This window comes from Puma concolor, chromosome B4 (assembly GCF_028749965.1).
Source record: "Puma concolor isolate L17-30 chromosome B4, mPumCon1.1.hap2, whole genome shotgun sequence".
NCBI classification, from domain to species: Eukaryota; Metazoa; Chordata; class Mammalia; order Carnivora; family Felidae; genus Puma; species Puma concolor.
This window is the reverse complement of record NC_141673.1, coordinates 88,672,246-88,697,619: the sequence shown is the minus strand read 5'-3', so window position 1 is coordinate 88,697,619 and position 25,374 is coordinate 88,672,246. Positions and strand designations below refer to the sequence as shown.

The following is a 25,374-nucleotide window of genomic DNA, read 5'->3' as shown; positions in this document are numbered from 1 at the left end:
GTCAATTTGGTTGGGCCTTCTATGAATTTGCTACTTCTGGACCCTCCCCACATCCCATGGGAATATACAGAGCAGGACCAGGGAAGGCCCAATCAGCCTTTCTCCTGAGATAGCCTTGTATTTTCCCTGTTGCTCTTTGAATGAACAACACTGTTCTTACTGTTGGGTCTACAGGAAGGGGAGAAACTACTCCTTGCCCTGAACAAGACTCCACTCTGATGAATCGGACAGGACAGTAACCAGAACTCAGACTGAGCCACACAAAGCAAAACTAGAAGTGCCTGGGTACACTTCTAGATGTATCTAGGTACAGACCTAGGTACAGGTCTAGATATATTGTTCTTGATTGAGAGAAAGGCTGTTTGTCAATGAAGTCTCCCAGAAGATTGTTTTAAAGGAGAGGCACAATGCTAGCCTGAAAGGAAGGACAGTATTCTATACCAAAGAAAAATGTGAGAGTTAATTCAATTTAACAATTCATTTCTCATTATGTGCCTGGTCCTGGGTGATGCTTTGGGGAAGTGAACAAGATACACTCCTTACCTATGGTCAGGGAAAAAAAATAAGGAAAATAAAGACACACAGATAACTGTGGTATTTTCTTTTTTTTTTTTTAATTTAAGCTTTACTGAAGTATAATTGACAAATAAAATTATAAGATATTTAAAGGGTACATTGTGGTGATTGGATAAGCATATACATTGTGAAATGGTTCACTATGCTTTCCCCACTGTGAAAGCATTAATGATGGTATTTTAATCTAAATTTTTCATGAAATGAAGTAAATGTTCAAAGGGCACCATATTTCAATGGCTTCATCTTTACACATGGACAAGCTGGAGTCTTGGTCTTCAGTGTGAGGTCCCTGGAGAAGACCCCACCCAGGCCTACTGAATTCCAAATGCTAGAGGAGGAGCCCAGCAATGTGTGTTTCACAAGCCCTCCAGGTGAGCTGACACCAGTTCAAGTTTGAGCACCATTGTGCAGACTGCTATTCCTGGCTTCTCTCCACCCACCATCTTTCATTGTGACTTTGATTAGTGGGTTGAAGAGACAGCACTGAGCATGCCCAGCTCAGCCCCTTCCCAGTTCTTGGGTTTTTTTTTTTTTTTAATCCAGAACCAATCAGCCCACTGGACACATGTATTCTACATTGCTCACAGAAGAAAAGCAGGTTTTCTCCTGTGGTGGGAGGCAGAAGGTACTCAGCGCTGCTTATGATGAGGACTAAGTCTGCCTAATTTAGTGATGCAGGACTAGCAAGCCAATCAGGTTTCATATCTAAAGCTGACAGTTTATTCACCTATGTCTTGGGTGTCAATTGGTTCCAGACATAGGAGGGAGAAATGCAGGGTTTTTTGTGTTTTTTTTTGTTTGTTTGTTTGTTTGTTTATTGAGCAGAATGCAGGTACTGAGTGGCTTGCTCAAGGTCACATTGCTAGTTAGTGGTAGAAACAAGACCAGAACCCAGGATACTTGGCTCTCAGCTGTGTACTTTCTGAGCAGGTGGACCAAAGCAGACAACTGTAGAGAAACTGCAAAGTTCAAGAATACAGAAATAGCCAAGTAGAGGAACAAACCCCAGGGCTTTACACCATGGGTAGTGGGTTTAAAGCCAAAGTGCTTTGTGCTTAGAGGAAAGCCCTGGCTCCAATCCACCTGTGTGTGTTCTGTTGCACGCCCACTCCCCTCCCACCCACTGCCAAGGGTCAAGCTACATAGCCTGCTCAGTGGAGTCTGAACAAACATTGCCTTATTCTCCTAGTGTCATTATCTCTGCCTACAATCTCTCCCTAGTACCCATGTGTGGCAAAATCCTATCTATCTTTGGAGAGGGATAACCCAAATATCATTCATTCGTTTACAAAGATGTCTCTGATTTCACCAATCAACTCTCATTACTGTGCCAGCCACAAATTATCACCCTCCACTCTGAATTCCAAAGATACTTTGTGTATTACTTATGATAGCTTTATACTTTATGTTACAGGTATACTTTACCCTTTGTATTAGAATATAAGCTCTTGGAGTGGCTGGATGGATTTAGGGTAAGTGTCTGACATCAGCTCAGGTCATGATCTCACGGCTTATGAGTTTGAGTCCCGTGTCAGACTCTCTGCTGTCAGCATAGACCCTGCTTCGGATCCTCTGTCCCCCTGCTTCTTCCCCTTCCCTACTTGTTCTATCTCAAAATAAATAAATAAACTTAAAAAAAAAAAGAATATAAACTCCTTAAAGGCAGGGGCCATATTTCATCTTTATTTTTGTATTTTTTCTAGTTTCCTTTATGTTATTAATTGAAGTATAATTAACATATGGTGTCATTATATTATTCTCAGGTGTACAATATAAGGATTCAGCAATTCCATAAATTTCTGAGTAATCATAAAGATAAGTGTACTCTTTTTTTAAATGTTTATTTAATTTTTGAGAGAGAGAGGCAAAGCATGAACGGGGGTAGGGGCAAAGACAGAGGGAGACACAGAATCTGAATTAGGCTCCAGGTTCTGTCAGTACAGAGCCCAATGCAGGGCTCAAACCCATGAACTGTGAGAATGTGAACTGAGCTGCAGTGGGGTACTTAACTGACTGAGCTACCCAAGCACCCCAAGATATTTTTTATTACTTAAATTTCACATATGAGTGAAATCATATAGTATTTATCTTTCTCTGCTGGATTTGTTTCACTTAGCATTACACCATCTAGGTTGTTTCACTTAGCATTACACCATGTTGTTGTAAATGGCAACATTTCATTTTTTCAATGGCTAAGTATTTTCTACCATATATATATTAATGGACAATTGGGTTATTTTCATGTCCTGGATATTGTATGTAATGTTACAATAAACATAAAGGTATATATATCTTTTCTTATTCATGTAAAGAAGAAGCTTTTGCACAGCAAAGAAAACCATACACAAAACAAAATGGCTACTTACTGAGTAGGAGTGGATATTTGCAAATGATATATCCAGTAGGGTTAATATCCAAAATATATAAAGAACTTATACAACTCAACATCAAAAAATCCATTTATAAAACGGACAAAGACCAACAGACACACGAAAAGATACTCATCATCACTAATCACCAAGGAAACACAAATTAAAACTGCAATGAGATATCACTTACTTTGTCAGATTGGCTAAAAGAAAAAAAGGTAAGAAATAATAAGTGTTGGTGAGAATGTGGAGAAAAAAAAACTATCATGCACTGTTGGTGGGAATGTAAATTGGTGCAGTTTCTAGGCAAAGTAGTGTGCAGGTTCCCAAAAAAATTAAAAATAGAATTACCATATAGTCCAGTAATATCACTACTGAATATTTACTCAAAGAAAACAAAAAAACTTTTCTAGTTTATTTTAATAATATATTTTTTTAAAGCCAGTAAGGCCAGTGAGCAGCTACAGACAAAACTGTAAAGTAGACAAGTAAAAAGAGAGAGAGAGACAGAGAGAGAGAGAGGAAAGACACATCCTTCACTCCACAATAAGTACAGAACTCTATTAGTATTCCCTCACCAACATCCCATGGGAGTCCTAGCTTTCCATGCACTCAAGAGTACTCTCCAAAATCGTGCAGGGACAAGACTGCATTTAGGTGTGATGATGTAAAAGTGAATATATACTGTCACTGCCGAGACCAAGGTCTATAGTTTTGGTGCTAAATTAAGTGGGGTTAGCGACTCGGCTGTGCTGGATCCCATAGCTGAAGTAGATAGCAAACCTGATCAGCATGGAGACACCAAATCGGGCCCAGGTGTCAGCTGTCATCTGCATCATAAGGCAAACATTCACAAAGACACTCAGTAGTGGGAAGAGAGGCAGAGCAGGGACCTTAAAGGGAAGGGGACTGGAGCTCTGTGGCTGTCTCCAGATGACCCCAGTGATCCCAATGATGAGCACCAGGAGCACCACAACCACTGAAATCCACACTGGGTCTCCAGAAAGCAGAACTGGCCACTGGGCCAGCACCAGGCAAAGAAGAGTGAGCAGCAGAACAAGCAGTGAGGAGCAAACATAGACAACCTGGCCAGAGAGTGGAGTGGGGGAGGAGCTGCCTGTGAAAAGTAGTTCCTGTAGAGTCAGCTGCTCTGCTGCAGGTCCATTCTCCTCCTGCACCTCTGCTTCATTTCCCCCATTCTTCACCTCAGGCTGATACCTGAGGATGAGGATACAAATAGCTACCAGGGAGTGAGTAAACAGGGTCCCAATGGACATGAAGTCCACAAGATGAATGAGTTCAAAGAAGAATGCAATGACTGCTGCCATAATGCCCAAGACCACAGTGGCCACAATGGGGATATGTCTGCTGGTGTGGGTCCTGGCAAGGACATGGAACAGGAGGCTATCCTTTGCCATCACAGAGATCACCCAACGTGCAGAGAACATATCATTCAAGATTGTAGTGAAAAGAGTACAGAGAGCTCCAATAGCCACAACATTGTAGGCAGGGGCCCAGCCAATATATAGAAATGCCTCAGGCAAAGGGCTCCCAGGTTGGAGCTGGTAGTAAGGCACCATAAGTGTAAGTGCTGAAGTGACACAAAAATACATCAAAAAGCAGATGAACAGTGAAATCACAATGCCCATGAAGATGGAACGCTGGGGATTCTGGGCTTCCTCAGCTCTGGTAACAATATTGTCAAAACCTATAAATGCATAGAAACAGGTAGCTGCTCCACGGAGAATCCCCTTGAAGCCAAAAGGCACAAATCCTCCATAGCCCAGAGGGCCCAAGCTTGAGGTGTCATTGAGTCCAGCCTTTATGTAGCCCTCTTCTGTGAGCTTCCAGTTGTGCAGGTCCCCTTTAATGAAGCCAGAGATGATGACAAAGACAAGAATCAAAAGGCTCACCAATGTGATCACTTTGGTAAACAGTACTGACTCCCTAGCCCTCAGAGCCAGCACTCCGGTGAGCAACAACACCAGACCCATAGCAAAGAAGTCTGGATATTCTGCAAGTACCTGTTGAACATGCAGTAAGATAGTCTCATGCAGGGTCTGAGAGATCTGGTTCCCAATCAGGGAGTCAAAAGCTCTTGTCCATGCCCGAGCTACACTGGCTGTGGCAGCAACATAGGAGAGGATGAAGTTCCAGCCAGTGATGAAAGCCCAGAGTTCACCTATAGTGACATAGCTGTAGAGATATGCAGAGCCAGAATGGGGAACCCGGACAGCATACTCTGCATAGCACAGCCCAGCCAATGTACAAGATAGGCCAGCCACCAAAAAGCAGATCACAGTGACTGGTCCTGCTTGATTGCTGGCCACTTCGCCAGCCAGGAAATAGACACCTGCACCCAGAGTGTAGTCTATACCCAGGGCCACTAAATCCAAAGTGCTTAGCCATCTGAGAGGGGTAGGTTCAGTTTTCTTTTCCTCCAGCGTACATCTGCGTACCAGCATTTGACCAAATCTGCCAAGTGCCCAACGCAGCATTCTGGCTGGAACTGAAGTGGATTGTAGGATCAGAGAGCTGTAGCAAGTCCAGGGGGTACAGAGTCTGGTATCATCTTCGGTGAGGCTGAGTTAAGCTTATGGTTTGGGGCTGCTGAGTTTAGCTTCTCAGGCTTCAAAGCTGCTACGCTGTATTTCTTCTGGTATGTGCTGTCCCTCCACAATGCCTAAGTAAACAATAACTATTTACTGAACCCATTACCAACCAACCAACCAAAGATCAAAAGTCCCATAGTACCTGTTGCAGCACAGATTTTGCAGAGAGCGACACCAAAGGACATCATAGACAAATCAACCCTGTTTCTCTCCTCCCACCACAAAAGAAGTGCCAAATACTTCCCAACATTCTCTTATTTTATACACCACATGACGCCAGCCCCTTTGGGTTCATCTAACTCATGCAGCTTCATGTACTGATTAAGCTATAAGAGGGGCACCTGGGTGGCTTAATCAGTTAAGCATCTGACTTCTGATTTTGGCTTAGGTCATTATCTCACAGTTGTGAGATCGAGCCCTGCATCAGGCTCCATGCTGGACATGGAGTTGGCTTAAGATTCTCTCTCTCTCTCCCTCTGTGCCTCATTCACTCATGCTCTCTAAACAAAAAAAAACCAAAAACAAAAACAAAAACAAATAAAGCTGTAAGACACAACAGAACATGAATTTATTGTGCATAGTTACATGTGGGATGTTTGCACAGTGCTTGAGCATGCATGAGTTATGACACATTAATTCACAAACCAGAGGGCCTCAATTAAAGACCCATTTTTAAATATCACCTGAGTTTAAAATACAAATATGGTCCCCAGTCTTAAAACCCTTAGCCCCAACATAAGCTACCCAAGGTCAGATGGCACTTTGCCCCCTTTTCTCCTCACTCTGCATCATCCATTTAGTTGTACTGATGGCAAAGAATGTATAGTCCAACCCTTCACTTTACCCATCTAGGCCCACAGGGGGCGCTGTGAGAAGAGAGGAAGAGGGAGAAAGAGGCATGGCCTTCATAACTACCTGCAAGAATCAGAGGACAAGGCTGCCTGGTGAGGAAACACTGGAGATATAGGTGCAGCAGCCAATCAAGGGTCCATTACTAAGTAGGGAGAAGAGCCAGAAAGGTGGTTTTATGAATGCTGACATTAATTAAGCCTTACCCAAAGCAACAAGGCAAAATTTACTACAACTTTTATAAGTTGTAGTAAAGTTTTAAGTAAAGTTTTATAAGTTTTATAAACCATGGTCTACGAGACTATGATGGGTAGGGAGAAAAGAAGTAAGTCACCTAGCTCAGTAGCTCACAACCAAACAATTCCTCTGTCTCCTCCCTCTCTGGGTTCCAGGAAAGTGAGTTCACTTCTGCAGACATTCTCCTCATTGTCCACACTGCTCTATAACCACTTTGCCTCATCTGTGATGTTAGCTTCCAGCAGCTTGGAGACCCTGCCTGCTCTAGGAGCTTGTATTAAAACACTCACTTAAAACTCCCTATTAAGTTTTCACAAGGGTTTTTAACTCACTCAAACCGTTGTCTGAATATGCCAAATATCTGGTTCCTCTTTTCCTTTTCTCTGTTGCTGCTATTCAAATGGCCCCTCCTCAAGCAGAACAAGGCTTCAGGTGAACAATTCACAGCAATGCCCCAGGAATGAGTAGTACAGAACAGAAAAAAACAAAGCCATGCAGCCCCCTCTCTCCTCCCTACTCAGGCTTTGGTTTTGAGAGAATTTTGGCAAACGTCAGAGGTTTCTAAAGATGGAAAGATCAAATCAAAATGGAAAAGTCTCTTCTACAGATTATCAAAAGGAACCCTTGACTTATGGGTCTGACCTTCTGTCTACAAATCCATCTAAATTCTTTCAGTGCTGCCCACCAGCTCCAACATTATGATTTACCAACAAGCTCACGAGATAGATAAGGAGGATCAATTGTTCACTCATGGAACTTTCTACAGTATAAATGTGATTGACGTATCTCCCGCCTACCCCCGGGCTTCAACCCTTCAGTGATTCCCACTGCCCTTCCTTCATAATCCTTCCTTCCTTCATCATCTGACTTGTGCTGATCCCTCCAGCCTCGTCCCTTGCCAAGTTCCTGCACAATTTCCCAGTTGTGAAATTCCACACTCACCCTGTTCCCTGCCTGTAATGCCCTCTTGTCCCCTTCACATAGCTAGCCCTCACTTCTCTTTCAGTTCCCAGCTCAGATGTTGCTTCCCCAGGAAGCTTCCCCAGACCCTTATGCTGCCCTTCCTGTGTGCTCTCATAATGCTAGGGTTACTCCATGTGCCATTTTTCCTAATATGTCAAAATTCCAGCTCAGCTGCCTAACTCCATTAGACTGTGAGTTAGGTACTCAATACATATTTTGTTGAACATGTACAAACTGAGAAGAGAAACCTGAAAGAACACAAAATCTATAATTGCTATCTACTTGAATTTGAGATACATACTTGGTAGCCAAGCAACCTTTATAAACCTGGCTCAGGTAAAAAACTTAAATGGTATTACCTTCCTTATAGAAGGCAAGCAAAATCAAAAGTGTGAAGGGAAAACCACCTGTGATAAAACCTTGACTGTATATCATTCATGGCAAGTATAAGCCACACATAGGTCATTTGCCTTTGATGACACTTGTTTAAAAATATCAGGCTACCTTGGGTTACAGGCAATGAACAACTCATGCCCAGGTAGAGAATCCCTACTTTTCTGAAGGCATTATGCTCAGGTCCTATAATCTAGGTGGGATGTCCTAAGGCAGAGGTTCTGACTTCGGGAGACAGAGGGAGGCATAATGAAGACACCTGGGGACATTTTCAAATGTCATATCCTCTCACTCTGGAGATTCTTGTCCACTTCCCATGACTGCTCTCAACCACCCAGCTGAGAAGAACAAGTCCTCAATTTGAAAGCGAAGAGATTCTAAAAGCTTTCTTCACAAAAAGGCAGCACAGTTTAGTAGTTAGGAGTAACTCTCTGAATGTAAACTGCTCAGGTGCAAATCACAACTCAACCTCATACCAGGTGACTCTGGACAAATTAGTTCACCTCCAGGGGCTTTAGTTTCCACATCAGTCAAATGGGAATAAAAGCAAATACTGCATAGGGTAATTGTGAGGAGTAAATAAAATTATGAGTATAAAATACTTAGTTCAGTGCCTAGCAAACACTATGTACTTAATATAATCTACCAAATATTTAATATGAAAATCTGCTATAAAGTCTTCAAGCTTTGAAAATAAATTAGTCTTTGCATATGTCTATCTTCAAAATCATCCACTAAAACTCAAGCCTGTTAGCTAGCCATCGTGAGACAATGAATATGGTTTTATTCCATATATTTTGCCTTGTCTACAGACACTAATTAGATACCCTCATACATGCTGTTGCTAATCACTTGGGGGTCCTAGGCTTACTGCGTTAGAGAAGCTTTGAAAAATGTAAGGCTTTAATATAATAATAATAATAATAATAAATAATCTGTAATCATAGATGCCTCATCTTATTTCTGGAAGAGGCAATGCTGGGTACTAGAGAGGGAAGAGCAATGAACATTATGTTAGAGATTTTGGATATGAGCCCTGGATCTTCTGCTTGACTATAGAAACAAGGTAATTTGCTTAATCTCTCTAAGCCTCAGTTTCCTCATCCATGAGGAAACTTACTTTTATTGGATCAACATGAGAATTTGATGAGAGGATACAAACTATCATGCACCATTGGTGGGAGTGTCACTGGGGCCACCATCCTGAAGCACAATCTTATTGGAGTTAAGAATGCACACACCCTTCCACCCTACAATCCCTCTCTGAGGTAAACACTCCAAGGAACTCTCTCCGGAGTCCATAAGGAGGCTTATATGAGCATGTTCATCACAGGACTATTAGTGGCAGCAAGTAGTTGGAGTTACCCCAGCATCTGTTACTAGAGGGATATATAAATAAAATGTGTGGTATGTGCACAATGAGATGCTGCACAGAAGTCAGAAATAATAAATTTGATTTACATTTAACAACATGGGTACCTCTCAGAAACAACAAGTAGGAAAAGTAAAAGCAGGATGAGGTGTAAAGCACAAGGCCATTTATGCACATTTATAAAACAGACAAAAATGCTGTATAATTGTCAAGGATACACACATATCTGTTAAAAATATCACATCATTCCTCTGCTCAAAACCTTCCAGTGGTTTCCCTTTTATTCAGAGTAAAAGCCAATGTCTGCATTTACAATGGCCTACAAAGTCCTACAGTATTGGTCACTGACCCAGCTACCTCTCAGCCTCTGTTTCTCTCTTCCCATTCATTTTTCTCTAGCCACTGGTCTCCTAACCTTCTGGCCTCCTAACATACCAGGCGAGACCCTACCTCAGAGCTTTTGTACTTGATGTCCCCTATAACTGCAGCACTTATAGCCCACATATCCACATGGCTGCTCACTTCACTGCATTTAGTGAAATAGGACATGTGTAGCATGACCTTCTTAATCACCCCATATAAAACTGCAATCTGCTCCTAATCACACATAACATACTTTATCCCCCTGCTCTTTTTTCTATAACACATACCACTGCCCAAAGTACTAAATGTCTTACTTATTTGTTCATGATTTGTCTCACTTCAAAAGAATGTAAGCTCCACGAAAATATGACTTTAAAAAAAAAAAATATTTTGCTCCTGGCTGTATTCCTCGCATCTGCAACTGTTGTTGAGTGGATGAATGTATCTAAATATACAAGTAGAGCATATACTGGAAGATCATTTGTTAAATACAGGACAGTAATTCCCCCCCACACACACACCCACTGTGAGGAGAGAAAATGAGAATAGAGATCAGGATGAAAGGGGAAAATAAAATGCTTTGTAAAGGTGCCTGACAGGAAGCAATGGTGCTAAAAGCCCATGACTGAAGGAGGGTTGTATACACTCTGTGCACTTCGGGTTCGACAAAGGAATTGCATGAGATGACACTGTGAGCAGGCTCTCAATAGAATTAAATTCAAGGGGAACCAGAATCCTGTAATCGTCAGGACATGGGGAACACAGAGAAAGAATGCCTGCTAGAAAGAGGGTAGAGAACAAAGGAAGACAGGACACCCCTCTTACCAGTCCCCTCTGAACCCATTTCCCTTTTTCCAATTCTTCTTTCTCCATCAGCTCCTTCAACTGCCTCTGGAGGCTCCTTTCTGGGCACTAAGGATGCTTGTACCATGTTTCTCCCTCTGAGGAGCCACCTTTGTTCTTGGGAACAAAGACACAAGAGTGGTTCCTCTCATTTGTTGAATCACACACCCCTTGAGGTTGGTCACCTCAAAAAAATGTCCTACACTCTTCTGAAGTCCATCCATGGACTTTAAGGAGGAATGCCAGAGGAGGACCATCTGAATGGCAGGGTTGGAGAGGGGCAATGTTTTTGATAATTTCTGTTTCCTTCAGCTGTGTTGTGCAGGGTTATCCTTGTGCTCTTCCCACTTTTACTAAATATGAGCAAAAGTGGACTACAGACAAACTATGAAGATATCAGAGAAATAATCTAAAGAACAAAACATCTGGGAATAAATAATCATATTTTATGACACCAACAAGCAGAAAAAAAAAAAAAAAGCAAGCAAGCTTACAGAAGAGAAAGCAAACCCATTATTGGGAATCCTGAGAGAGACTATCACAAATCCAGTTTATAACAACACAGAGAATCACTGTTTTCAAAACCAATGTTCAGAAATGCCCTCTCTCTGTGCAGTAATCTGTGGTTATTCTAATGGTTTTTATTCAGTCCAGACTCTGACTCAGCTGTCAGAGCCCCGTCCTAATTCTCTCCCAACCCTCAGGTCCATCACCTCCTTCCTAACTCAGTTTCTCACATCCTGACTTACCCTTCCTGGGTTGAGCCTTTGGCCTAAGTGCCTGTCCTGCCAGGGATGTCCTCCTCACTCCTTTCTGTCCAGTCTTGATGCTCTAGCTTTTCTCAAACCTATTCTACAACCTCCCCCATCTCAACATCTAGGTGGCCTTTTCTAAGCCATCATGATTGAGCCCCATCTCCAACCTTCCTCCTCTTCCCACCAACACTTACAGGGCATCCTGCTGCTCATGTGAAACATTTCCCCTTTCTATCTGCTGGTGTCCTGGGTGTGTCACTTAAATTCCCGAAAACTTTGGGAGGGAAGGGCCAGGATCCATATACCTCCTTCTGAATTCCACACTCCCCTTCTAACTCTCACTACCCAGGATAAGGATCTTCTCATAATTGTAGCAAGGAAACTTAAGAGGCATTTGGGACAGAGAAAATGCATATAGAGATGTATTGAATAACTAATGTATCTTGAGATTCCTAGAAGGTTTGTTTGTTTGTTTGCTTGGAAAGATAGAATGGGCCAAACAAAGGTGTAAGTTGTAAATAAACTAGAACAGGCACCATCATCTATTTCAAGTGCATTCCCTGAGGACATTTCCTAATGTGGGCTCTGTGTCTGTGAATCTTACTTTAATTAAGAAACAATCCCTCCCTAAGAAGGTGCTTACACAGGGGATGTGCTTAAAGAAATACAGAGCAGGGGGCAGGGGACATGAATTCAGCTTGTATGAATTCCAAAATACCCCTGGCTCTCTCTTTCTACTTCTTCTCTGTGTTTATCTCAGTTTCTGAACTCCTTAAAAACTCCAAAACAAAATATCCATTACAAATGGCCAAAAAGAACACCTGCTAAATCCAACAATATATACCCAGTAAATTGCAGGCTGTCTTACTTTCCCAGATAGCCTCACCTGCTCTCCTCTGTCCTGGAGGGTCATTGTGTTCATTCCTCTGTCTCTAAGAAGGGTACTGCCTTCACTCTAGACCTTTCCTTTTCAAAAAAAATTTAAAGTCAGTAAGTCCCACTGTTTCCCATGCTTGTGCATTAACACTTTTGCCAATCAGTATGTTGGCCTTGTGGCTTCTCCTGAATAGCCTCAAAGATAGTTTGGATATCAGTTGCTTTGCTAGAAGTTTGATAAAGACTTTAGAGGAAGGCTACAGAGGATGTTAAATAATTATTTTCAAATGCTCAAAGTTTCGGAGAAGTGGACTTTAAATGCAACATTCCTTTCCAGAGATTATATCAAACCCTTTGTATCCAAGCACAGCTCCTTCCTGATCTCAAAGTATGTAAATTCTCTTGTCCTACTTAGAATTTCCAGACAACAAAAACTCTGGAACCAATCAAACCAGTGGCTCCCAAATAAACAAGTATACAGCTTTTTGTATAGCTTAGCTTCCCCAGAGGTTCTGAACTTCTAACTCAGCAACCCTACAACTCTGATAGGGGGCAGTCATGAACAAGAGTAGGGGTTTGAGTTGAGGGTGAGAACTTTAAATAATAATAGTGTAGTGCCTGTGCACACCAACACTTCTAAACTGGAAACAGTCCAGAATACATAAGAAAAGTAAACAGAGAAAAGCCACCATGAACACTGGGGCCAGGTCTCTTACCCAATGGTAAAAGGGATTAGTTAACAAAATCAGATAAAAAAAAATGGAAGCAAAGTAAAGGCTAGGATGTGTTCAGAGTAGGTGGTGATTTTAAAATGGATGGTCCAAGAGAGCCTCACCTTCACGCTTTTGTGTAACCATCACCACCATCCATCTCCAAAACTTGTTAATCTTCCTCACCTGAAACTCTGTACCCACTAAACAGTAACTCCCTGTAGCTCCTGTACTTTCTGTCTCTGTGTGCTTTCTGTCTTCATGAATTTGACTACTCTGGATACCTCATATAAGTAGAATCATACAATTTGTACTTTTGTGACCAGCTTATTTCACTTAACATTACATCTTCAAGGTTCATCCATTTTATAGCATATGTCAGAATGTCTCTCCTCTTCCAGGCTGCATAATATTCCATTGTCTGTATATCCCACATCTTGTTGATCCATCCATCCACTGATGGTCATGTGGATGTTTCACCTTTAGCTGTTGTGAATAATCATGTTACGAATACGGGTATACAGATGTCTTTTTGAGTTCCTCCTTTAAATTCTGTGAGATATATACCCAGAAGTGTATATGTAGTTTTTTTGTAACCCACAATACTTTTTTCCACAGTGGCTACACAATTTTACATTCCCACTAACAACGCACAAGCATCTCAATTTCTACATACGCTTGCCAAGTCTTGTTATCCTCTGTTTGTTTAATATCAATCATCCTAATGGGTGTGAAGTGGTACTTGGCTATTTTTGAGGATAATAAGGAAGTCTGTGGGGCCAGGACAGAGTGAGTGAGGGGGAAGCAGTAAGGGATGAGGTCAGAGAGAAAGCAGGAAGCCAGATCCTTCTGTAGGTTCTGAGAGTCACTGTGAGAACTTTGGCTGTTACTCTGGGTGAGATGGAAACCCTAGAAAAAATTATAGTTTCACAAGTTTTCTACAGATTGGTGTTTTTGAACTAAGTATTGGATACTCTAATAAGGAAAGCCCTCCTCCAGAGTTTGAAAACAAGTCATGGAGATAAGTTTTGCAGAGCTCTCAATAGATGCCTGGTGCCTCTGATAACACAATGAGGCCTGAACAAGTTGTGTTCTTGCCTCTGCCTCCCTCTCTAGATGCCAAAACAGAGATGCCATACAGCCACCCATGGGGGAGGACGATGGCAGATTGCTTTCCTTGAAGACTTTCACTTTATGGGTTATCTCTAGGCAGGACTCCACCACTGAAAACTAAGTCACTTTAGTACTTTCACTATTTCAGATTATTCCCACTATAATTCAGGATAATGAAGAGTTGACATGGAGATAAAGGGTGCTTTCTTGGAACTGATGATATTAACGATTACAAAGACAAGGGTAGTTAGAGTCTCAGAAGGGGGATAAGAACCATATACATCAGGCACTCTGAAGCCTTGCAGAATTAAATGGATGAATTCAATCGCAAGGCCCATATGCCTCAGAAAGGACTGTCAGAAATTTCTGAGATGCTCAGAGCTGTAGAAAGGGCCCCAAGGGAAGCCTGAAAACACATTTCTGAGAAGTAAAGAGTACTTTTCATAATCTCACTTCCCCTGGGTGACAGAGATAAAATCTCTACATCCATATGAGTACTCCAAGGAGTTCTACAGTTTCCCAACAACAAATAATCTGGAGAGAATCACCGCCCAACCACTTTTTATAAATGCTATAAGATACAGACTTGTGTGTGTGAGTAGGGATGGGGATGGATGGTGGAGAAGGAGAGAATTGTGGGATTGTCCTTCTGGGAAAGGAAAAGAGACAGAAATCAATTTACATAATGACATTCTATATTTTCAAATGGGAGTTAGGGGAGGAAAGTATAATAAAATCTTGAAATCCAAATGACTAATTTCTTACGGCAAGGAAACATACCATGTACTCCTAGCTTCTGTGTCCTGTGTTTCTTTCCATCTAAGAACCATCTTATTCATTGTCCACTCTCAAAATATTATGATTATCACCCACCCCCGGGGTAAAGAGACTTTACAGCTTGCCTCACCTCATAGTCCCATCTCATGTCCTTTCTCTGTGGATCTTGACAGAGGTCCTGGGTTACCTTTAAGCCTTCAAACAAGTACAGTAAAAATGGGACTAGGATATAGGAGAAGGGTGTTCTTCCTCCTCTCAAGTAGAAAAATAATAGATCTTAGTGGCAGTGTACATCTTACGTCATTCATTCATTCATTCATTCACTCACACATTCATTCATTCAAAAATATTAAGCACCTTTTAAAAGCCAGTCCTAGGGAATTGTGATGCTAGGAACACAATAGGGAGTAAAAAGATGTGTTCCCTGCCTGCATGGCACTCGTTATCATTAAGAATATTTGTATATAATATTCTTGCCCAAAATGTGTAACCTGAAACTAATGATAACATGATCAGTCTACAAAAGAACTTTCCTCAGTTAGTTGACTTTCTATAAAACAACTGACCCATGCTGTTCAAAACTGTTAATATTAGGAATGACAGTCTGAGGAACTGTTGCAGATTAATGGAGAATAAAGAGACATGACAATGAAACGTAATGCAGAATGCTGAACTGCATCTGCATCAGGGAGAAATATTTTACTATAAAAAAATCAGACAATTAGTATACTTAGAATATGGACCATATTTTATACACACAAGCACACAAACACAAACACACACATTGGAGGGAGCAAGTAGTGGGAAAATATTAAAACCCTTGGTCAATCCTGGTGAAAAATAAATGGGTATTAATTATTCTATTCTTGCAATTTTCTGTAGTTTTCATATTTTTTCAAACCAAAAAGATAGGAGGAAAATAAGAATATCCCAGCAGTAAAGGTTATGGATTCTCCTCCCCTAAATACTCTTTATAAACAAACTTGCCATCATTTTGGTTGGATCATTCCACCCAGAATGATCTAGCCCCAAATCAGAAACTTCAGATCAAAGGAGTGGATGGAAGGTAGAACTCTCTTGACTTTGCTTTATAACCAAAATTGTCAGCCAGCCAAAAAACCTTAAAAGTAACCACAACTATGGCTCATGTTAGTACAGTTATAAAAATTCCATATTCTTATTATCATTTGTGGGAATAATACAAACTAATAAACCAGGGCCCTAGACTTCAATTCTAGAGATATTTGGGAACATGGGAAGAAACTGGAAGAAGAGAAAAATGGTATCTGGCAAGTATGAGTACCAGGTATATGTGCAAGATTTAGGGATGCATTAAGAGGGGGGTGAAAGTGAACCAGAATTTTTTGAGGTGCAGGTAAGGCACATATGTTATTTCATTTATCCCCCATAACAGCCCAATGACATAAGAATAATTATTCCACTTTATAGACCAAGAGTTTAGATAACTGTCTCAAGCTCATATAGCCAGTAAAAAGGAGAGCTAGAAATTGAATTTGGTTCTTTACTGCTTCAAAGACCATGTTCTTTCTCCTGAGCACCCTACCTTCACAAAAGGCAAGACTCTAGGGAATTGCTATAAAAGGAATATTTGAGCCACGTTCTTTTATTTGCTCCACGGTCACCCTCTGCTAATGTCTTTCCTTTCCTCACAAATAGATACTGATGAGCCAGAACTGGAAATAGTGGGACCATCAAAACTAAAATTTCCAAATAAACATTGTCCTGATAAAATCTAAATTTAATTTAATCTAGGGCCAAAATGTCTTCGGACTGTCCTTTTGGATGCCAAGAAAGATTTCAAAGAATTGCCATACCTATCCCAGTAGTTCCCAGATATGATTTAACAGCTAATTGTAATTCCTGCCCACAACGTTAGCCCGTCTCCTTTTGCTTGGCTTTTAGTGGAATTACAGGATAATGGATCTCAACAGGAAATATAAGTCATCCTCAGAGGAATACTTTCATCATATTATTCTTTCACCATTCTATTTTAAATCTTTTCTGGTCACTGCCTCATTCTTACGAAGAAAAAGAACAATCTTCAGTACAGTTAGGGAGTGCTAAAGAAGAAAATGAAACCTTTACTCTTATTGTATAAAGGAAGATGGGGGTGGGGAGCAGACATTTTCTAAAATGGGACCTAAATGGTAAGAAGATGGTTGTAATATTCCTGACAGCTAAATACCTACAGATTTGGCCTTCCCAAACTTCAGCCATCACTGAGGCTTCCAGTTGCTGCTGGCCCACACCATTAGGAAACATCTGTCAAAAAGGACAGCCCCAACTGGTACAAAGGAGGGTAGGAAGGCAGATGGTGCCAGTTTAATGAGGATGGTTTAACAAAACATCTTTTTAAAAGTTTATTTATGTATTTTGAGAGAGAGAGAAAGAGAGCGAGAGAGAATGCCAAGCAGGCTCTGCACTGTCAGTGAAGATCACAACGTGAGGTTTGAACTCAGGAACTGTGAGATCATGACCTGAGCCGAAACCAAAAGTCACACACTTAACCAACTGAGCCACCCAGGTGGCCCTAACAAAATATCTTTTCAAGCCTCCTAATTCACTTGGCCATTTGCTCCCCAGATTTGGCTGCCAATCACAAGCAGAATGGGAATGTTTTCCAGAGAACAGCCATCTCCTTTTTATTCTTAATTCAGAAGAACAAGTACCAGAAAAATTTCAGCTTTCATGCCACTCCAAAGTATGATTAACCCTATTCCAGATCTAAAATTGGATGGCGATTCTAGTGAAAAGGACTTAAGTTATGTCTGATTGATCATTCTTGTTTGGTTGTCATTGACAACTAGAGACCTAACCTAGTAGAACATATAAAAATGGGCATCAGTGTTCCCCATTGTGACCCATGTCTGTGGCCAGCTCTGAGCTCACAGCACCTAGAACATTGTTAGTATTTATTAATCATCCATGGAAATAAGCACAAAGAAGAATGGACATCAGGCATCAACACAGATATCTTTGTGTATTTTATGATTTTGTCATTATTGTTTTAAACTTATTAATGAATATGGACTTGAGATAAGGAATAATCAGTATTCTGAACATGCTATTAGCATAGGAAGATCAACAGAGAAGATAAAGGATTGTCTTTCTATTTCAGTTTCAAAGGGAAACACCAAATATGTCCAGAAATAAAGGGTTGACAAAGAAGACTCAAAGTATCCTGACTTTATTAGAGAAATTCCATAAAAAGTTTAGAACAAATCTAAGAAATTCCAACTGAAATCATTGGTTTCAGATTTGGGGGGATTGCCAAACTAGCCTTCAATTCAATTCAGATGATATGAAGTCCCTTAGACTTTTAGCACCTTGTCCACAAGAGACTTCTATCTAGTATGTTCCTACACTTGCAAATACTGCATATCCAGGGCCAGCTTCCTGTCACACTCCCTGGTCCACCCTCCTGTCCATAAAATTGTAATTCTAAACAGAGATCCTCTCAGCTCTCACTCAGATTCACTAAGCAGCCATCAGAGAGTACTGCCCTTAAAGCAGGATAAAGACCTAAACTACATCCTTCCTGATCACTACACTGCATTAGATACCTGAAGTGTGAGTATTCTCTACCCTCCTTCTGGAAAATGACACTTATCTCAAGTCTTAAAAAGACACTCGTGCGCATGCACACGCACACATGCACACAAACTCTCTCTCTCTCTCTCTCTCTCTCTCTCTCTCTCCCAACAGACTTGCAATTTTCTGTTCTCTATTAAGTTGAAACTTCTAACATTGTATTTATAAGTCTTTCTTTTCACTGTTGTTCTATCACTTACTCCTACTATTAAACTTTTCTGTGGCTCTTTTCATGAACAGGACAAATCTTTGCCAACACTTGCACATGTTGCTGGCATTGACATTAGCCCTCATATAATCTGTCCCTCTCTGCCTAGAACACATTCTTTTCAAACCCTGTCCAGCATGGCTTTCCTTCTGGAAGCTTCTCTGGTCACATCTATAGATAGATATCTTGTCTTTCCACTATTCTTTCCTGCCTCCTACTCTACCCTCATTAATGTCCAGTGGCATAACTCACAGGTCTAGAACTTTGCACAAGAACACCCAGTTAGAGAAGAGGGCAGAAGTAATAAGTGGGGGTGGGAGTGTTGTGAGGAGCAGAACTTCTGCTTGATGACGCTTTCAGCTTGCATTTCCTTCCCCAGCTAAAACCTGAGGTACAAAGAGTTATTTGGCTACAGCCAAGGAAGTACCCCACACTCTGTAGCCCACTTTGGTGATACCAGAGATCTGACACAAGAACTGAGGTCCAGGTCTCTTTCATCACAACAAAGTAAAAGTATAAAGGAAGAAACCCACTCACCTGGGATAAAGTACAATATCTGTGAGATATATGATTTCCTCCAGTGTCATGTCCCTGAACATGTCACAACTGAACAGACAATCCAGAGTTTTATTACTTCCACTGTTTTACTTTATTTGTAAAATAAGTCACCTAAAGCTTTGTCATTAGGCAACATGACATGATACTCAAACTGCAGTGGCTTCATTTAAAGGTAGCCTGAAGAAGGGAGGAGGGATCCATAGGCAAAGGATTAAATAGTGTCTAGAATAGGACTTCTCTTGTTTCAGGAAGATAAGGAAGTATCCCTGAAATGCCCTTATAATATAATCTTCCAGAGAAAATAATTTTCTGTATTTATCATAATTTTACTGTACTATCTGTAAATAACTACACAGAATGGTTCTGTGTACTTTGGCTTAGGTCTAACATGAGCTATTGGAAGATCCCTCAAGTAAAAACCACAAAAGTTTCTAAGTGTGAAAGACTGGATTCAATCTATTAAAGATAAGACTTCAACTACATGTAAAAGAAAATAAAGGCAAATTCCAAATTATAAAATTCAGGCACCACAGTAATTATTTGTGCAAAAGAACTCAACAAAATCAACATTTTTACCTCCCATAAATAATATACACCACCACCATTACCCCCAAATCATCACACAGTCAGTTACACACAGTGCACAATGGTGGCAAATACAAAATAGTCCTCTCTGGGAACATACAACTAAGGGCATTTCATCAATACTTACCCACCTGCCAAAATAAGTAAAAAAAATACATAAAGTATAAATGAGGAAGGGTATTCCTAAATCAGAAATGAATAGTCAAGGCAAAGGCATGTCAACATCCCAGATATCTTCCTAGTTGATGGAAAGTAAGAGTAGTAGTAAGAGTAGTAAGGACCTAATTTTCCAGGTTGGTAAAACTAGTGAGTATCTTTCTGTATATTCCATGGGTCAGCCTGAGAAAGTTGCATGGATGATGAAGCTTGCATGGATATCCCCACCTTGGCATTATGTATAACTGTTTCCCAGCAAAACACGGTTCAAGCTACATCTTCAACTTGGGACATTACCCAATAAATACAGCATATCTATGCCTTTCTTCCATGCCCCCAACCAAAAACACAAAACAAGCTCCACCCACACCTTGAATCAGTAAATTCAGTTTACCCAACTAGACAGATCCAGTTAAATATAATATATTATAAAAATATAATTATTATTATTATTATTCTCAACCATGGTCTGTAAAGGAAAGGAAAAGAGAGAAACATCATTGTAGTAATAATAAATATGTAAATTCTCCCCTAGGGAAGGAGAAGTAAAAGTCAGATAGCTACCCTGAAAAGTTGGAAAGAAAGCTGGACTAACCAAATTCAGCTTATAGTAAAGAAAATAAATATCCAAACTTATATCCTAGGGGTCTTTTGAGAACAACCTCACCAAATAGACCACTTACCAGGCATCCTCCCACCCATGATCTTACTTTGTACTATATTCTGTTTGCATGTTACTTGGAAGAAGGCTTTGTCTCCCCTTCTAAAATAAAATCACTCTAGGGTAGGACCTGCTTCATGTCTCTCAATGAGACTAGAAACCCTAATTCTATAAGTAAATATTATTAACCAAGGCTTGAAGGCATGGCAGCCCCCAAACTGTCTGCTCCTTAGACCAAGAGGAAACACAGCCACCTCCTCTAGCTCTCCTACCTACATGACCACCCCGAGCCCTACACCTCTCAAATTCATTCTCAGTCCGGCAGAGGCTGAATTCCAAGTCAGTAAAAACCCATCCTGATGTAAACTTCATGCTTCACACCAACTGTGTGTAGACCAAATCCATCCACTGAAATGTTGACCAAAATCTATGTAAATGTGGACCAAAACATTTTTTGCTTCCTTCTCACAATATCTATAGAGTTCTTGCTATACTCACACTCTACACTAGTATCATTACACCATTATTTGGGTAAACAATCAGGTAGCCAGCTTTTCTTTAGAGGCTGTATAGACTCCATATTATCTAGTATCATTCTGGTATGGTTGTGAACAAGGTGGTTTTTCCTAGTCCCTCTGGGATAATTTCAGAGAAGACAGGGAAATGCAAAACTTGTCACTCATGATTTGACACATTTACATCTTTATTTTAAGTCAGAATCCAGTTTGGAAATTCTTAACATTTATATCATCACATCAAAACATGATGATCAACCCGACAAGTCAGAAAAGCATAAGCTTCTGCATCTAGAGACCTTCAGAAACTAGATGGGCTACCAGAAAAAATAAAAATGACATTTTTCAAACACAAATCAGAAAAGGCTGGGAAAAACCAGGAAAGATGTGCAATTAAGGGATTAGAAAGTGATGTGATACATTGATGTCAACAGTGAAAATCAATTTCCTCCCTATTTCCCCCTATGATTCTCAACCCCCTTTTCTTAACCCTGAATCCTGTCAACAATGAACACCTAATAAAAATCCTCAGGAGAAAGCAGAAGGAAATCCTGTCCACCTTATTTTCCAAACTATAACATATGACGGCCTTTGTCTATAATGAACACTAATCCATGCTCATTTTTTTTCCCAAGAAGCCTTGCAAACAGTTTTGTTTGCCCCCTCAAGTCCTTCCTTTCCTTGTCAGTACATATTCTAGAAATCCATCCAGTGCCCCATCCATCACTATACCCCGTCTCCACATTTAGAATTGCAGCTAGGGATTGTCGGAGCTCATGACTCCTTCTGCCATGTACCTCCTCCCAATATACACCTTCAGTAATATGCTACACATAAAGTATCTTAGGAAAGGCTGACTATGTCCCTGGTTATCTTCCTTCATGTATTTAACTGTGTCCTTCTGTCCTCCCATGAAATTACTTGGCTGTCTCTTTCTTGTGTCCTCTCTCACCAGAGTGTGCTTGGTTCCTGTCATAGCCCTAGGTAGCTGTTCTATACCACTACCTTCTGCCTTGGAAAGTTAATTGTTGTGTTTGTTTTGCTGTAGGAAAGAGAACAGATCATCTGAGTCATATTAAAGTTGTATTATGCCACAATGTCCTGAGTTCTTATCCAAATATAGATCAATATGACTTTTCCACCAAGATCCATCTGCCTCACCCCAGCTCAGGCAACATAGTCTACACAAAGAACATTGGGCACCAATTCTTAAGGAATATTCTTTATTCCTCTTCACCAGTTCTTTTTAATCCCCACTTTGCTTTGTGATTTCTGTGCTAATAAAAGAAAAAAGGGACAAGGATAAACCAAAAAATATAATCCAAAAATCATATTTATCAATTTGAAATATACTTGGTTAAAGATACTGGACTTTCCACATGATTTTGCTTAAACTAAGGTTAAAATGAATCTGCCTTTGAGGGCATATAACACATATTAATTGATAATGGAGAATCATTCCCAAGAAACTCTAGAGGGCAAGAGAAAGACAACCTTGAAATCAACATTTGGCACATATAAGCAATAAAATAGGTGTCATGCATGGATAAGCATTGTCTGGGCTTCTGGTGTTGGAGTACTGCCCACAGTGTACATGGTCTTGGGAGCAGAGAAGGGTGGAGAAGAGTTTAAGACTCTAAGGCCTTAGATTAAAGAGTTGCAAATATGTACTTTGATAAGAACAAATGGCCTGTTGGAGACCCAGGAAGCCAGGCCTATTTCAGGCTTCTCCACCAAGGTTTTATAAATTAATAAATTCATGTACATAAAATTGATAGATTCCAAGAGAAAGAACAGAGCCATCAAGTTTCAAGGTTTATTTAGCCCTGGCTCATTTACAACATACTTGGGAACTCAGAGAAGTCTTCATACAGTGTTTTAAAGACCAGTAGGCAGCCACACCCCAGGGGATCTTGGTAATCTTTCCTCCTACAGCTTGACCTGGCTTATAATCAATCCTACCACAACTTTTTAAAATTAGATAAGAAAGGCACAGAGATACCTTCACAGCTGTAAAAAATAGATAACTTGCTCCTTCAGCATGGGGGAAGAATATCTTCAACTCCTCTCTGGTGATGGTGGACCACCTTATAAAACTGGACCTGATATTCTGCAAAGTCCACACCAATATCCTCCCTAAGAAGATATGATATAGAGACTTTCAGAATCTCAAGTGAGAAAGTGTGTCAAAACATGAAGGAGGCAGCAGAGTCAGATGAAAGAATCTTCATTCAAAGAACATGTCTAAGCATACTATGTGCTGGACCCTGTGGGAAAGACAAAGATGAATAAAGCAAGCTCTGTACCATAACAGGAAGGAAAGGCCAGGAAGGAGGGCAGGGCAAAGAGGTGGGAAGGACTAAGTAGGAGAAGTGCCAAAGAATAACCTCTCCTAACTCATGTTTTCCTCAGGAGAGCTGAGAACCTTTCTGGTCTGGAGGAGAACAGAGTGTAGGCCTCCAAATCACTCTGACCCCAGCAAACCTACCTGCTTTTCCCAAATTTGCAGGGCTTCTGATCTATCTATACCCCCCAAAGCAAAGTCAGCCATGAAATATGCAACCCCCATAGCAGAACTCCAAGCCTAGCCTTTTTCCTCTCTGGATCTGTGTTAGTTTCCTTGTCAACTCTATAAAAATGAGAAATCACTTACCCATGAGCTTTTTATTTCTCAAAGGAGAAAGACCTGAGAAGAAAGTGCAAGCCAAACCCAGGGACAGGGAAAGGCTTGGCTAAGCAGAGTCAGCACTTGAAGTGGAGCTTGGCAGGGGCTCTCTAGAGATAGGGCCCTTGGGGAGGCCGGGCATTTGGGGAGGCGGGGCACACCAGCAGGTTGAGAAATAGTGAAGGAGTTGGATTAGACAGAATTCAGAAGGAAAGCAGGAGGTGGGGAATGGAAGACTAGTGGGGTCATATCTGGGTGAGTTGGTGGAGTGAGGGCTTAATTGGGACTTTTTTGGAGACTTTGTGGCAGCAAGATGTGAATTTAGAAGTAAATAAATTTAGAAGTAAATAGAGTCCTAGGTATAGAGGTTGTACTGGTTGGCAGGAGGAGAATGTGGGAAGCTAAGTGGAGTCCAGTATGTGGTAATTTGGAGGCCAGTCCCTGATCCAGCTAAAGAGCCTCCTCAGCAGCCCTTTAAAGAATGACAGAAGCAACCCCCAATGGCCCACTGAGAAATCTCCTACTAGTTTCCTCTACCACCACCATCCACCCCTGCTCCCTCACCTATGTTTCCCATCACTCCGGGAATAAAACTAAAAGGGAACTGGCTTAAGCTTTACCAACAGGGATTTCCAGAGACACTCACTCAACGTTCTTAGCACATTGTAACTGAATAACGTATTCAGCTTGTGCTAGAGGAAATAAAGGAAAACATAGTCCTTGCCTGGAGAATTTCCTGCTTTGGGATCCTCTTCCACACCACCTGTCTTTCTGCTGAGCCTGGTCCCCTTTCAGGTGCTGCTGGGTGAGGGGTGCACCCATAAAGCTGACAGGATGAAGCTGCTGCCATTGCTGCCCCTGGCTCCCTCCCTGTGTCACCTGGGGATCCCAGAGACCCCTACATGGATATGAAAATTGCCTCCCCTACTATGTCCTCCACAATGCTGCAATCAAAAGACCCTAAAGATCAGCCCTAAATGTTTCAAAGTGAATGCAGCCTGACACAACTAGTGCAAAGGAAAGTGGGGGCCAAGGAGAAAGAAAAACAGAGGGAGGCAGGCAAGCCAGGCTGACAAGCTCTGGAGAAAGTGCTGGGAACAGAAAGGTTAGGGATCACATGGAGAAGAGGGAGGAGAGGGTAAGGACTGGGACTATGTCTGCATTGAGAGCTAAATAAGCACCATGCAAAATATAAGCAAATAATGTATTAGTGATGGTCAATTAATTTGAGTCAACAATGTAATCACCTTCTGAGCATCACCATCAATGCCTTCAAGCAGCTTTTCGCTAAAGGACCCCCCCAAAATATGCATATGCAGCCTACAAAAGGGGAAACTGAGGCAGAGTTTAGAAACCTTCAGACCAGTATACATGCTTGAATCTAGGTTTCAAGGGAAAAGCAATGAAGCAAACAAACATGTGTGTGAAGACCTGAGACTTAGCATGGCAATCTGGACCCTGCCTTCTTCCCCAGGCTTTCCTGGGACTCTGCAAAGACTAGCTCCTCAGCTCCTCTCAGGGCCAGGGGAGACCCTAAGAACATTAACACAAGCAATCTAAAGGGAATTGTTCTCTCTGCCTCCGTCCCTGCCAGCCACATTTGAAG

General features: G+C 41.1%; 1 protein-coding gene across 3 annotated transcripts; it reads right to left on the bottom strand.

Annotated features, from left to right (window-relative positions):
• Positions 1-1,476: 1,476 nt before the first annotated feature.
• Positions 1,477-24,180, bottom strand: LOC112867850 (cationic amino acid transporter 3-like). 3 transcript variants are annotated; one of them, XM_086713919.1, is made up of 3 exons: positions 23,757-24,179; positions 23,106-23,239; positions 1,477-5,628 (listed from the first exon to the last, which is right to left on the bottom strand). In XM_086713919.1, exon 3 carries the CDS (start codon positions 5,441-5,443, stop codon positions 3,671-3,673), a length of 1,773 nt encoding a protein of 590 aa, XP_086570045.1. In that variant the 5' UTR covers positions 5,444-5,628; positions 23,106-23,239; positions 23,757-24,179; the 3' UTR covers positions 1,477-3,670. The 3 variants fall into 3 exon arrangements, with proteins under 3 accessions (XP_086570045.1, XP_086570043.1, XP_086570044.1); XM_086713917.1 differs by lacking the exon at positions 23,106-23,239 and having other exon boundaries at positions 1,477-5,454; positions 23,757-24,180; XM_086713918.1 differs by lacking the exon at positions 23,106-23,239.
• Positions 24,181-25,374: the final 1,194 nt, after the last annotated feature.